Raw genomic sequence first — 15730 nt, 5'->3', positions numbered from 1 at the left:
TTGTTTCTAAGCGCTAGAAAAGTAATAATTCTTTAAAAATTCATATCTCCGGTTCCCCTGAACCGATTTTAATCGTTTTTGTGTCATTTTAAAGATAAAAATATAAACTATTTTTATAAATTGGTTTTGGATTTTTAAACTGTTTCCTGTGTTTTATTTAATTACTGTTTTGTGATATTTGAATGCTTTACACTTTGTCTCCTAAGTTAAGCCTTGACGCTCGTTGCCAAGCTACCAAGGGGTGAGCTGGGATTAATTTACTGAGACCTAACTGTACCTATGTGGAGGTTAGTGGCTTGTTGCTAGGTGTAGGTACCTACCTGCCCTACCAATAACCCATTTTCCAACACCAGGCTTCTAGAATGTACCATCTGCATTGGGTTGTTTCCTTGGCTGAACGAGTGTTTGCCTGCTGACCATTGTCAGCAGTATGTTTTGGGATATGCAGTACAGGGTGCACTCCCTAGCAATGTGACTTGTGATACAGGTGTTCCTGTGTCTTCACTGAGGGTGAGATGATAGTTCCATACACAAATTCAATTTGACAGTGGTGGTAACACGTTAGCATCTATGTACCCTGGACATCCCATACCTTTAGACATATCCAATAGATTAATTTAAACATCAGTGAGACGCTTACATTTTGCAAGGTGACAATTAGCCAAACCTCTCCATACGTTGTGATCATTGACGTCTTGACATGAGACTGTACACTAATTTCAGATGTGTGACACATTCACTGCAGACCTATCAAACATGCCTAGTGGTGTCACAACCTCAGTGTGTTCCTGTTCACATGTCGCTGTTGTGGTGTATGTGTTGTTTGTCCTAGAGGGTTGCTGTGCAGTGTGTATATAACTAGGTTTCTGTACTTACCAACAAGTAGTCCATTGGTATATCGTCCATCCTGGAAATGTTGATTGATGGTACAGTGAAGGAAGATGAATGAGTCAAGGACACTCCCAGGATACTTTGCCATGATATTGGTGATGAATCCTTGGTGATCCACAATGGCCTGCACATTGATGGAGTGTGTGTGCTTCCTGTTGCGGTAGAGGTGTGCAGTTGCAGCAGGTGGCACAAGGCATACATTAGTGCAGTCAATGGCACCAAGGACATGTGGGACTTCATTAATGAGGTAAAACCCCTGTTTTGTCTCCTGCTGCTTCTGCTGTGTGTTTGAGAAGCAGATGTGGCGGGGTGTGAGTCCGATGATGGCATCCAGTACTTTGAGCAGGAAGGCGGAGAATGATGGCTGTGATATCCCAGCAACCAGGGCGCCAGTGGTTTGGAAGGAGCCACTTGCCAACATGTGTAGTACAGCTAGCAGCCTGGTTTCTGTTGGGATGGTGTGGGGTGTCAGCAAGCTGGGTGCCAACAGTGGCTCAATGTTGCACAGCAGCTGCTGAATGGCTTGCCAGTTCAACCTGTACCTCTGGATGATGTCATGTTCCCTGAGGCCATGAAGTGTTGTCTGGGTGCAGAATATCCTATCACGCCTTCTGCGTTGTCTTTGGGGTCCCTGCTGGTGTTGTGGTAGCTGCTGTTGCTGTGCTCTGCGTCTGCGTGCACGGTGGATGAGAAGCACCTCAATTTCTCCCTTTTGCTGCTCTGCAGTTGCTTCTGTGTGTTCTGATTAAATACAGGTGTGTTTGCACCATTTTAACGCCTGCCCTGACCCAGGCATTCATTTTTTATGCAAATCGGGCTGTGCATCATTTTCCGCCTCCGCCACCCGGCCGTGCGGGATATTTGCCCGGTAGCATAAATACGACCCACGGGCGTTTAAGTCATTTTTTGGACGGGAACGCCTTCCTTGCATGTCATTAACGCAAGGCAGTTTCCTGCATCCAGAAAATGACGCACATGGCGGGATTTTGATGTCCGCGGGCTAGGGTGTCAAAGTTTAAATATGGAGCAAGGTTTGCGCCGAATGTGCGTCAAAATTTTGGACGCACATTCGGCGCAGACGGAGTACAAATATGCCCCTCAGGGTCTTTTGATGGCACCTCGTGGAATTAGCTTATACCGAACATTCAACTGCTATCCTATTTAGCTTTGTTTTAGACAATTCTCGGTTCTAACCAGCAATAACGTAAATTCATCACGACTCTTTATATTTGAATGCATCAATCATTTAAAAATGTGCTTACTTCTTTGATGAAAGTACATTTATGTTAGTGAAAAAATAAAATGCATCATAAACATAATTTTCCTCAACAAAATTGTCCCACTTCATGAGATTTTGAAATAAATCTGGTACGATAGTAAGCTTTAATGAAACCTCTCATATTTTATTCAAGAACAACTGAGGAAGTACATAAAGTGTACCATAAGCACACAAGACATACAAATAAAGTAGTACATTTTTTCTCAAAGAAAAGCGTAGTTGGTGTCGGAATTTGTTAAATAAAAACATTCCATCTTATGGTGTTCCTTCGTGAGAATCAGACACTCCCACCATCATTAGCGGGCAATTGCTAGAACCTTATAATTTACTGGGATGCCTATCAAACCACTCAATCTTGGCTTGATGTCAATTTCGTTTGGATCACAAGAAAACTTAAGTTTGAAGTTCTGAAGGATCGAGGTGATGTATATGAACAGTTCGTTCCTGGCCAACCCTTCTCCAACGCAAATTCGTTTACCTGGAGTGAGAAAAGCCACAAGAAAATGAAAGATGTCGTCCACTGTAGCAAACATTAATAATACATTTTAACAACCATCCATTACCACACATTGAGGTAACTGCATTGCACGTAAGCACGTTTAAGTATTACTGCACAATATGTCAATGTCAAAATGTGTACAGCCCAAGTCCTGAGGGTGTTCCGCCTCTACTAGAAACAGAGAGAAAACAGCCAAATTATTTAGGGAGTCAAGAAATTGTAGATGGCCCGATATAGCTTTAACAGAGACTGGGAAAATATTCCAAAATGTTTCAGCTAGAGAGGAGAACAACCAGCTCCCAATCCAGCTTTCTTGATCTTGGGCAAGGGCAATGGTTGGTGATCAGACGGCCGAAGGTTGAAAGCACAGGTGTTGGGATGGAGGACATTCTGAAAGTAGACGTGGCAGGTTTTGCAGTAGGCTCAAAGGCAGATATTGAGGATCCTTTGAGTGACAGGCAACCAGTGAAGTTTGGGCAACAAATGGTATGAAGATTATTGCCTAAGTGCATTGCACAAAACACTGGCAGCAGCATTTTCGATCACTTAACCCTTTGCTGCCAGGTTTTCCCCCCTCAGGTGCCAGGCCTTTTTTTGGCTATTTGGTGCAGTCGAGCTTAGGTTCTCATAACTTTTTTGTCCACAAGAGCTACCTAAGCCAAATGTGCATCCATTTTTTTCCAACATCCTAGGGATTCTAGAGGTACCCAGAGTGTGTGGGTTCTCCTGGAGAGAGTACTAAATTAGCCAAAATACAGCAACATTTTCGTTTTTAAAAGAAAAATGGGAAAAAGGGCTGCAGAAGAAGGCTTGTGTTTTTTTTCTCCTGAAAATGGCGTCAATAAAGACTTTGTGGTGCAAATCACCATCTTCCAGCTTTCAGGAACAGGCAGAAATGAATCAGAAAATAAAAAATTTAAACATAATGTTGGAATTTATTGGGAAATGCCCCATTTTCACTACTTTTTGGGCTTTCGGCCTCCTTCCACTTAGTGACAGAAATGGGTGTGAAACCAATGCTGGATCCTGGACAGCTAAACATTTCTGAAAAGTAGAAAACATTCTGAATTCAGTAAGGGGTCATTTGTGTAGATCCTATAAGGTTTTCCTACAGAAAATAACAGCTGAAATAAAAAAGGTACTCATTTTGCTTTGTAACTTTTTCCTGCAATGTCAGATTTTCAAAAGTATTATACAATTACTTCTGCTGGACCCTTCTGGTTGCAGGGATATGTTGGACTTCTAGGTTCATCAAGAATCCTAGGTACCCAGAGCCAATAAAAGAGCTTCAGCTTGCAATGGGTTTTCATTGCATACCGAGTATACAGCAATTCATTTGGTTCAATATAAAGAGTGAAACATAGGTATCAAGGAAACCTTTGTATTTCCAAAATGGGCACAAGATAAGGTGTTGTGAAGCAGTGGTTATTTGCACATCTCTGAATTCCGGAGTGCCCATACTATCAAGTGAATTGCAGAGCTTTTCTTTAATATACGTCTTTTTACACACTGTCTTACATTTGGAAGGAAAACATTTAGAGAAAGACAAGGGGCAATAACACTTGTTCTACTATTCTGTGTTCCCCCAGGTCTCCTGATAAAAATGGTACCTCACTTGTGTGGGTAGGCCTACTGCCTGTGACAGGAAATGCCCCAAAATACAACATGGACACATCACATTTTCCAAAGAAAACAAACCTCTTTTTTGCAACGTGCCTAGCTGTGGATTTTGGCCTCTAGCTCAGCCGACATCTGGGGAAACCTACCAAACCTGCGCATTTTTTAAAACTAGACACTTAGGGGAATTCAAGATGGGGGTTACTTGAGGGGATCTCACCAGGTTCTGTTACCCAGAATCCTTTGCAAATCTCAAAATTTGGCAGAAAAATAACTTTTCACACATTTCGGTGACAGAAAGTTCTGGAATCTGAGAGGAGCCACAAATTTCCTTCCACCTAGCATTCCCCCAAGTCTCCTGATAAAAATGGTACCTCACTTGTGTGGGTTGGCCTGGTTCCCTGGAATGGAAATGCCCCAAAACACTATGTGGACACATCAAAATTATCAAATATCAAACTACTTGTTGTTGCTGGGGGGCACATGGGTTTTCAGTCCTGTGCTCAGCAGCCATATAGTGAAACCTACCAAACCCAAACATTTCTGAAAACTAGACACCCGAGGGAGTCCATGGAGGTGTGACTTGTGACCCAGAATCCTCTGCAAACCTCAAATTTAGCTAAAAACAAATCCCATTTTTCCCACTTTTTTATGTGTGGGATCACTGCACGGGCACAAATTTCCTACCACCCAACGTTCCCCTCAGTCTCCCAGTAAAAATGATACCTCGCTTGTGTAGGTGGGCCAAGTGCCTGTGACAGGGAAGAGCCAAAAACATGTTGAAAATAAGGGGTCCAAAAGAGCAGTTTGAAAAAAAGCATATCTAGGATGACAACTGGGGTAGAATTGTTATCGGTATAGATGCGACAATGCTGGGTAGTAGGAATTTTGTGGATTCCTGCAGATTCCGGAAGGTTCCATCACAAAAATATGGGAAAAATGTGTGATTTCCAGCAAAGTTGGAGGTTTGCAGGGCATTGTGGGTAAGAAAATGGAAGCACACCACCCTGGACTCATCAAGATTTTTAGTTTTCAGATGTGTCTAGGTCTCGTAGATTTACCTACATGGCAGCATCCCAAAGGCCAAAAAGTCCTGCCCTCACCATTTCAAGTGGGACGATTTTGAGAGTTAGACAAGCTCTCATGGCCCAAATTTGAAACCAAAACCCAAAATAATCAAATGTCCTCTTGCTTGCCATGGTATAGGATGTTTTAGTGTGTGGGGGAGAGCTGAAAGACTGTTACCCCCTTCAGTTTGTGGTAGCCACCACCCCACATTATTTTTTTTTAATTCCCTGACATTTAATAGGCTGTCTGCCCTCCCGGGGAGTGGATCGGGGGTAATTGCACCATCTGCCCACCGCTGGGCAGAACAAATGTGCCTCCATTTATTTGGGATGGAGGTATAGTCATACAGCCACCCTATTTTTTTTAAACAAATTTTTCCATGGTGACTGGTGGGCTTTCTGCTCCCCTGGGGGAAGATGAGCCTTACAAAAATAGGCTGTTCTGCCTCCAAAGGGGGGCAGAAATAGCCTAAAATAAATTTTCCCCCTAGGGGAGAGACCCTTGCCTAAGGGGTCGCTCCCCTAGTGTGAAATTGGTGCAAAAAGAATCCCTGGTGTCTAGTGGTTTCTGCCCCCCTGGGGGCGAATTGGCCTAGGAAAAATAGGCCAATCTGCCCCCAAGGTGGGCAGAAATGGCCTAAAATAAATCCCCCCCCCCCCCAGGGGAGTGACCCTTGCCTAAGGGGTCGCTCCCCTTTTTTGATATTGTCGCAAAAAACAAAATCCCAGGTGTCTAGTGGTTTCTGCCCCTCTTGGGGGCAGATTGGCTTAATAAAAATAGGCCAAAATTGCCCAAAACAATTTGCCCCCCCAGGGGAGAGACCCTTGCCTAAAAGGTCGCTCCCATTAATTTAAGCCGATCTCTGGCGGAGGGGGGGTTAGAAAAGGCCTAATTTCCAAATTGCACCCTGGGGAGCGACCCTTGCCAAAGGGGTAACTCACATTATGAAATCAGACAAACAAAACAAAAATCCCTGGTGTCTAGTGGTGTCCAGTGGCATTCCTGCAGCATGATCGCTATGCAGGAATGCTCAGAGAGACATGAAAAAGAAGAAAAAGTATTTCCTTCCCTTTTCATGCCTCCCTGACCTTCCCTGTCCCCGCAACGAGGAGAAACTAATGGGAGGTGACCTCTGATGAGGTCAGCGCGTGCTCGTGCGCTGATGTCATCAGACTTCACTGGGGGGTTGGGCCTGAGGTGGAAGTGGAAGCAATTCTCCTTCCATCCCTGCCCATGGGAGGGGGGTGCGAGGCCCTCATGCTTCCCCCGAGGGCCCATTGCTGGATGAGGTTGTTATGTCCCTGGTGCCTGAACACCATGGCAGCGGGCGTAACCACCTAGTTTAATCGTGACCTTAGGAATGTCATGAAAGAGGGAATTTGTCAATGGTATTTGATAGTATATGTGTTTATAGAGCAAAACTAAACCTAATCTGGCCCAAAGCGCTATGCTGCTAGCTTCTTAAAAGGATTGCACATATCTTGAAAACATAACAAGATGTCTTTAAAATCTGCTTCTGTTAGGTGTTTGCCAGGCAAGGTCTTCTGATCTTTTATTTTCAATTTAATGCTCCGAGAAGTTCAACACATATGTTAGACCATTGCCTTTGGTCTGCAAAGCATCTTTTGAGCTCTTTTTTCTCCTTAGAAGCTGGAAACTTCCCTTTGTTCTTCTGGGGTCAGGGATGTTGGTCAGGGCCCAAGGCATTCGGTGTAGGCCACATGCTGCGTATTAAGCATTCGTAACACATCAGACCTGTTATGGCGCTGAGAGAGCGTAGATTATATAATCTATATTAACATGAAAATTTTATGAATTAATGTGTGATAATGCCGCATAGAAACTGTAGAAATTATTTATCGCTTAAACGTGCACCTGAAATGTGACCACGGGGAGTGGCCGCCAATATATACGAGAACTAATAGAAATTACTAATGTTGATAAAATATGATATTAAAGTGTGGTTTTATACTAAATATTAATGATTGCGTTATTGAATTTGCGCTGGAATCTTTGTAGGCCTTAAGTTAGCATGAGCCGAAGCTTAGCTGCTTAGCTCTCATATTAAATGTATTTTTCCTATCTTGCAGTGTGCTGACTCGCAAAAGGACATGCCCCCTTGTTTTCTTCAAACTAGAAGCTGAATGTAACCATAGTAGATCCGTTCCCATGAAATCCACATTGCTTGTAGAAAATATTAGACAAAATGAAACAGTGTAGATTAATGTAATGTACAAGGTCGTTTGAACTGGTGAAGACAATGGAGCTACTGACCAAAAGATGTGCAAAGAATTACAGAAGGATGAAATCATACCGGACGTGCTACCTCTGAAGACGCCAATCATGTGGACCAATTAAAAGCTTGTAAAATAATATGGGGTGAAAGATTAATGACATAATCCATTTTCCAATTGGGTAAAGATAGTGGGGTATAACTAAGATCCAATAGAATTTTAGGGGAATGTACAACAAAAAAGGGATAAAAAACCATAACGCGGGGAGCCATTTAGAATTAGGTAGGGAATGCAATTGATTTTATCCAGAAACTTTGTCACTCTGTTTGGTGACTTATTGGTTTGCTCAAAACCATCTTCGTCCTTAGAGTGCCCATTTTTGCACTTTACCTCCTTATGAGGGAAGTGCCCCTTTTGCCCTGGAGCTGAATTCTGATTGATGGCGATTAGACTGATGTCCTGAAGACGAAGACTGAACCTGAGTGCTGACTTAAACCTTGGAGGGTAATTATGACACTGAAATTGTGATTTGTCTGTTTGCTTTTCCTTTCTAGGTACCAACTGCTTACTTTTGACAGAGACCATAGCTAGATGTTTTCCAAATTGGTGTTCAAAATTGTTTTGCCTGAAGCCCAACATGCTAATGCTAATCATTGGTTAGGGCAGGAGTTCACTAAACTGACGCAAATAGACAAACGACTGAATCTGTGCTTTGTTGAACTGACACGTTAATGATAGACTGCTAAAAGTTGATCTATGCTGACGCTGTGTTATGTTCTAATAATTGCGTTCCTTGCGTTGTTTAAGTCTTATTCTAGTTGCCAAATTATGACAATGTTATTGAGTGTTATGCTAATGAAATTAACACATATGCTCTTAGAATTGTAATCAATAGGGAATAAACCTCATAAAATTCTCCTAAACTGGTGTGGTTATTCATGACTGCAAGGTCATGGTAGTGTCTTGAATTGATTAATGACTTTGACTAAGGTGAAATGTATTATTGTGATAAATATTGATGACCTCATTGACGTATTGATTGACATATTGATTAGCTATCTCGTCCTAAGGTGTCTCTCAACTGGGTCAAAAGATTAATTGGCCTAAAACGAGTCCTGATGTGTAATAAATTATCATAAAGGGGCGCCTTAACAGCGCAAACTGCCCACATGCAGCCTTGTCCATTTATTTATGCCCACTATCAGGTGACTGTGAGTGAAACCAACAGGTGATGTGAGGACGGAGTAGGGTTTAACACCACTCCACCTTTGGCCTACAACTTTACATTCCTTGGTTATAATTTAACAAATTCACAAAGAGTGAAACTAAAAAAAAACAAAGAAGCACCTTGGTGGCGAAACAAAAACAGTGAATCATACTAACAGACCTCCATGGGAGATCACACAACATACATGCAACAACCAACATCATGTTGTTGTTAAAGAACACAGGTAGTCCTTAGTCGGAAGCACAGCGGATTGCTATCTCCATCTCACCTAGTCCATCACATAGTCCTGGAACTGTTGAGAAGGTGACAGATTCCGTCACTGTTTGTACCTCGGGAGACCACAATCAGGTCCAGGTCGGTTGGTACAGGGTATTTTTGCCTCCTATATTCTACCTGTGATGGATAGTTCGGTAGGTTCAGGCCCCATTTGGAAGGGCAGTGGCGATTGCAGTCCTTGTTGAGAGGCTGGTTGCAGATTATCCATGTCATGGTCACCCGAGGCTTCCCATCTGTAGACTTCAGCGGATTTTTGGGAGTTCCTTTGAACAATTGGAAGTGTGATTGCATGGCTGTCTCTTTGCCCCTGGACTAACTTACCATTGTTCCACGGATCTTGCCAATTTTCCATGGTCTTCGTTCTAAAGGGAGCCGAAACTTGCTTCCGGGGTGCTGGTCTTTCACAAGCACCCAGTCCCCAACGGAGATCTGAAGGGCTTTTGCATGACGGCATTGAAATGCTTGATGGTTCTGTTATTCCTGACAAGCTTGATCATCTATGGGAGGCATGGAAGAATGCTCCCAGGAGGAATGATGTGGGTTTACGTCCATGACACTGCACCCGAAGCAGAGGGTTCTTGAGGCCACTCCTGTGATAGAGTGGAGGGTTAGTCCGTAATTTTTTAAAAAGGTGTCAATACCACTCTATGAATTGTTGTTCTGCCTCCGCAATCCCAATTGCCTTTGTGAATATCCTCATGAAGCATTCGACCTCGCTGTTGGCTTGAGGCCAACGAGGGGTAATCCACTGATGCTTGGTTCCTCTTTTTATCAAGTAGTTTGTCAGGTTCTGGCCATTAAAGGGTGGGCTGTTATCTGTGGGGAGTTCCTGGATAAGACCTTGGGCAGCTAGAATGTTTCTAGCTTGGGGATCATTTATTTTGTAGAGGTAGCCTTCATGGTATTGACCTCCATGTACCTGGAATAGTCGTCAATGACCACTAGCAGGTGACTGCCATCCTACAGGCTGCTGAAGTTGACAATGGTGCAGTGTCAAGGGGGCGTTACGTGACCACTTGGTGATTACGGGGGAGGTGGGGTCGGCCTTGTCTGATGGCTTGGCAGAGGCTGCAGCATTGGCCTGTCTGTTTGACTTTTTGTGTCAAAGCTGAGGAACCACACCATGCTTCTTAGTCTACTTTTCTCTTGATGACCCCCTATTGTGACCCAGGAGCAAGGTCCACCAATCGCTGAGTCAGGCTGGCAGGCACTACAAGTTGGGCCCTCTGAGCAGGCATCCATCTGCTGACATGGTAAGCTATTTTTTCACTTGATGTAGTGACCTGACCATGCACTGGGCTTCTGCCATCCTTTTGGGCTGGATTGCCATGATGGCGTCCCAGCTCCCTGACCTTCTGGCTGTTATGGCCTGCTGGAGACAGTTGTCAGCCTGGGTGGCTTTGATGACATTGGTTAGCAAAATGGGGATGACCCTCCCATACTCTTCAGCGTCTTTGTCCTCTTGCTCTTCCTGGGGTGTGGTGGGCTGAAAATTCCAGGAGGGGTAGTCTGCAGGGTTGTGGGTGGCAGGACAGCCCTCCATGGAGAAATTATACTCTTGTAACTGCAAAATCCACTTATCAATTTGTGCCATGGGTTTGGAAGCTGAGCCTTCAAACAGTGATATTAGTGGCTTGTGGAAGGTATAGGCAGTGGATGTTAGTCTGTACAAGTAGATGCGAACATGATTTCATCCCAATGGATTGCGATCGGTTCCATCTGGATGTGTGAGTACTACTGCTTATTAGCGGTTAGAGCACAGCTGGCATATTTGATGGAGGCCTACTGACCACACTGTTTTCTCTAAGACAGGACAGCTCCTAGGCCATTGAGGCTGGCATCTTCCGAAAGCTCTATGTTCTTGCCGGCGGCGAAGTAGGTGAGTGTAGTGTTGGTGGACAGGGCCTGTTTTGTGCCTTGAAAAAACTTCTCTTGTTCAGAACCCCACTGCCTGGTGAGTTCACACAGTGGTCCAGTTAGTTGATTCAGGTTCTGCATGAACAGCCACAATATGTAACCATTCGTAGGAAGCATTTCACTCCGGTGGTAGTGGAGGGTGAAGGCACAGTCTGGATGTCATGGACCTTGGTAGGATCAGGGGTGATGCCCTTCTCAAAGAAAAAGCATATCTCCTCATTTAAGAATTCTTATTTCTCCATGTGGTAGAGTGAGGCTGCAACTTTGGTGCCAGTGGAACACTGATCTCAGACTCTGGAGATGTTCCTCCATAATAGGGGCGTTGTCCACGATATTGTCACTGACATTCTACACGCCTGTAAGGCCTGCCAGCACTCCTCTTATTATGTCTTGAAATACCTCTGCGGCACTGTAGATGCAGAAGTTGAGGCATTTATATTGTCTCAAGCCCAGGTGGGTGGAGACCCTGGTCAAATGCTGAGATTCAGGAGCCAAGAGGATCTGGCGGTGGCCCGAGTGTAGATCAATCTTTGACAACCACCTCCTGGGCCCTTTCACCAAGGGTGTACAACGGCAGACATTGGCATACTGGTTCATTTTACCACAGGCATCGCTGGGCAGGTTCCCACATGGGTAAATCCTCCATACGACCTGCATGGTCTGGCAGCTTGCGGCATCTTGAGGTAGTCCTTCTTACGGAGAGGGGTGGGGAGGAGGTGACACTCAACTGGTTGATGGGTTCAGCCTTAATGGCCCTTGTCGTGTATCCATTTTAGTTAGTCAGTTGGGCACAGTGATAGCTTAGCTGAGGCTTGTGGCTTGTGGCCTGTGTCCTTTTACCTAGTTATTACATTAATTTGTATTCATTTTATATCTGCCTCTTTTAGTGGCAATGTTTTTAATTTCATTATCAGCCATTGTTCTGCAAAAGCATCATTATCAGTGTTACGGATTACATACTTTCATCATGTTTCCTTCCTCGGATTCACAAAAGTTGAATGTGAGGCACACAGAATATTTTTTTTATTGATAGAGAGGCAATTAGAGAGGGTTCCAACCAGAATTTTCATCCATGCTGCATGCCGGTTTTCGGCCCACCTCAGCCTTTGTGTCTCCACGGATCCTTATCTTGAGACTGGTGGCCTGACCTTGTGCAAATCTCATAGGGGTGGGGTGTGCCTCTTATGCACACTGTACAAACAGATTTGGCTTATATCACCATGCTCTCACTCAGGGGCTAGAGATCAAACTTGTAGGTAAGAATTGTATAATTGTATACGCATGTCATGGCAATATGTTGTGGTTGTTAATACATCGATCACACACCCGACAGCCTTGCAGCCCACAAGGATGCCTCCCGCAAGCACCACTAGCTAATCAGACTTGCCAAACGATCCCACTTCACAGAACGCCTGAACAACAATGCGCACAACAGCAAAGAACTCTTCTGCATCGTGAAAGAGCTCTCCAACCCCAGCGCCAACATCAACGACATCCCACCATCCCAAGAACTCTGCGACGCCTTATCCACCTTTTTCTATCAGAAGATCGCCGACATCCACGACAGCCTCAATACCACGCCCACGTCGGACACCACCCCCGAAAACTCCACCTGCACCAACTGCTTGACAGCCTGGACCTACGTAGACGACACAGAAACACACAAGATCATGAATTCCATCCACTCAGGATCTCCATCAGACCCATGCCCCCACCACATCTACAACAAGGCCAACTCCACCTTCGCCCCCCAACTTCGAAAGGTCATAAACCTATCCTTTGAAACCGCGACATTCCCGGAAAGCTGGAAGCACGCCAAAATCCACGCCCTCCTTCAGAAGCCCAAAGCAGACCCCAACGACCTCAAAAACTTCCGACCGATCTCCCTGCTCCCCTTCCCGGCAAAGGTCACTGAGAAGATCGTAAACGCTCAGCTCACCCACCACCTCGAGGACAACTCCATCCTGGATCCCTCCCAGTCCGGCTTCAGATGTAACCACAGCACCGAGACTGCCCTTCTCGCTGCCACAGACGACATCAGACAGCAAATTGACAACAGCAAAATATCAGCCCTCATCCTCCTGGACCTATCTGCAGCCTTCGACACGGTCTGCCACCGCACCCTGGAAACACGCCTCCACGAAGCCGGAATACAAGAAAAAGCCCTCAACTGGATCTCCTCCTTCCTCTCCGGTAGAACCCAGAGAGTCCGCCTCCCTCCCTTCCGATCCGAGCCACCAACATCATCTGCGGCGTCCCCCAGGGTTCCTCACTGAGCCCGACGCTGTTCAACGTCTACATGGCCCCCCTCGCACAACCGGCCCGTCAGCACAACCTCAACATTCTCTCTTACGCCGACGACACCCAGCTCAACCTCTCCCTCACCAAAGACCCGCGCACCGCCAAAGCCAACCTCCACGAGGGAATGAAGTCCATCGCCGAGTGGATGAGAAACAGCCGCCTGAAGTTGAACTCTGACAAGACGGAGGTCCTCATCCTCGGACACACCCCCTCCACCTGGGACAACTCCTGGTGGCCCACCTCGCTGGGAGCCCCGCCTACACCGGCCAACCACGCACGCAACCTGGGCTTCATCCTCAACTCCTCCCTCTCCATGTCCAAACAGGTCAACGCAGTTTCCTCCTCCTGCTACAACACCCTCTGCATGCTCTGTAGAATCTACAAATGGATCCCGACGGAAACCAGAAGAACGGTGACGCAGGCCCTGGTCAGCAGCAGGCTAGACTACGGCAACGCACTCTACACAGGCATCCCAGCAAAAGACATACAACGCCTCCAACGCATCCAAAACACCTCTGCCCGGCTGATCCTCGACGTACCCCGCCACTGCCACATCTCCCATCACCTGAGATACCTCCACTGGCTCCCCGTGGACAAGAGGATCACCTTCAAGCTCCTCACCCACGCTCATAAGGCACTCCACAATGCCGGACCAGCCTACCTGAACAACAGACTCAACTTCTATGCCCCCACCCGCCAACTCCGCTCCGCCAACCTCGCCCTCGCCATCGTTCCCCGCATTCAGCGCAAGACCTCCAGTGGCAGATCCTTCTCCTACCTCGCTGCCAAAATTTGGTACACCCTCCCGACCGCCCTGCGACAGACCCAGGACCTGCTAGCCTTCAGGAGACTACTTAAGACCTGGCTCTTTGACCAGTAGCAGCCCCCCCCCTCCCTCAGCGCCTTGAAACCCTAACGGGTACATAGTGCGCTTTACAAATATTGTGATTGATTGATTGATTGATTGATAGTTACATCTCTAATTTTCATAATCCTGATTTTGTTGTTCCTCATTATCCTAATCATTGCAGCTCATGCATTTTATTGTAGATTGCAGTCTTTTCAATAAATGTATGGAAAACTGTCCTGCATCTCTTCTCCTGCCTATGTGTGTGTAAGAGACTTGCATGTGGAGAGAAAATGGGAAGGCTTGTTTCAGCACAATTACCCTGAGGGGTCTTCAGAGTCCCATGCAAGGCTTCCACAAATCACTTTTACCAGTTGGGTTTTGGTGAGATGCCGCTAGAGTGACTCAGTTGCCTACAACGCAGAGGTGCTATCGCCTCAAATTCAGCAGTCTCATTAGAGAACAAGAGTCATTATGACTTGGCACCACCATTGATGGTGTAGGCAGTAATTTTATGAGTCTCCTGAGTATCTCTGTCTCAAACACACTGAAGGTACCCAAAGTATCATCACAAAGAGACGTCTGTGGTTTTAGGGGCAATCCTCCTCAGCTAAATAGAGAGTACCTATCTAGACTGTAGGTCATTCAAGCTTGAACCATAGAAGGATTTTTTTCCCTGTTGGTGTTCCCAACCCTAACACCTATTCTTAAATATGGTAAATGCTATAATCTTCACGGATAACTGTAGACATTCACTCACGCAAATTCTTTTAGACCATTGCTTTCAGAAGAGAGTGGCGATGTCACATTTGGCGTGGAAGCCCATACAGGACGGTAATATTCTATTCCAGGGTCAACTTTACTGAAGCAGATGCAAATACACATACATTTCATGCATACAGAATAGAAAACATACCACAACACTACCGAGCTTATCAATACTTAGAGATACCTCTCGCTTATCAAGAACATCAAAACCTGTTCCATTGTGCCCTTTCACATGTAATACAGCTTGAGTTATAGTTACGTCAATTTACTCTAACTGGTGAATTTCAGTGTTTTTAAGTTTAAAGACGTCATTTTGCACCTGGGATACTCACCTTACTATAAAGTTGCTTTAATCCTTGTTTTTGTCTAGGAATGTGTGTGTGTGTCTGTGTGTGTGTGTGTTTCTGTGTGTGAATCTGTGAGTGTGGGTGTAGTTGCTAATTGCTGTAGTGATCCCATCGTCAAATCCTAGAAAATGTTGGAGAACATTCTTTTCGATATTTTTTAAAATATATATACTGAACATTGGTGTGTGCCTTTTATATTGGAATGAATGTATTTACTTAAGGTAACTATTTAGCAAATTCATGCAAACTCAACAAAACTGAAAAGAGATTAACTGCAAGGTGGACATGAGTGGTACACAGATTATGGCACAGCATTTGCAAAAATGAGCACTTGTTTTGCAATGTAAAAAAAGAGTATTGGCAAGAAAAAGGGTTTATTGCACTGGCACTCTGTTTAGAGATATGACATGTGAAGTACAATCACCAGCACTCACCTGGAATTGAGCATCTGTGGGAAA

At 45.2% G+C, this 15730-nt stretch overlaps 1 protein-coding gene across 2 annotated transcripts in view; it reads right to left on the bottom strand.

The window, feature by feature from the left end:
* Positions 1-2274: 2274 nt before the first annotated feature.
* The window catches only part of LOC138299952 (cytochrome P450 2G1-like), a 318315-nt gene continuing 304859 nt past the window's right edge, over positions 2275-15730 (bottom strand). For both annotated transcript variants that reach the window (XM_069238682.1, XM_069238681.1), the window contains one exon: positions 2275-2648. In XM_069238682.1, coding sequence (XP_069094783.1) covers positions 2467-2648 — 182 coding nt within the window. In that variant the 3' untranslated portion in view covers positions 2275-2466. The remainder of the gene's footprint in view (positions 2649-15730) is intronic.

This window comes from Pleurodeles waltl, chromosome 6, assembly GCF_031143425.1.
Source record: "Pleurodeles waltl isolate 20211129_DDA chromosome 6, aPleWal1.hap1.20221129, whole genome shotgun sequence".
NCBI classification, from domain to species: domain Eukaryota; kingdom Metazoa; phylum Chordata; class Amphibia; order Caudata; family Salamandridae; genus Pleurodeles; species Pleurodeles waltl.
This window is presented reverse-complemented; position numbering and strand designations above follow the sequence as displayed.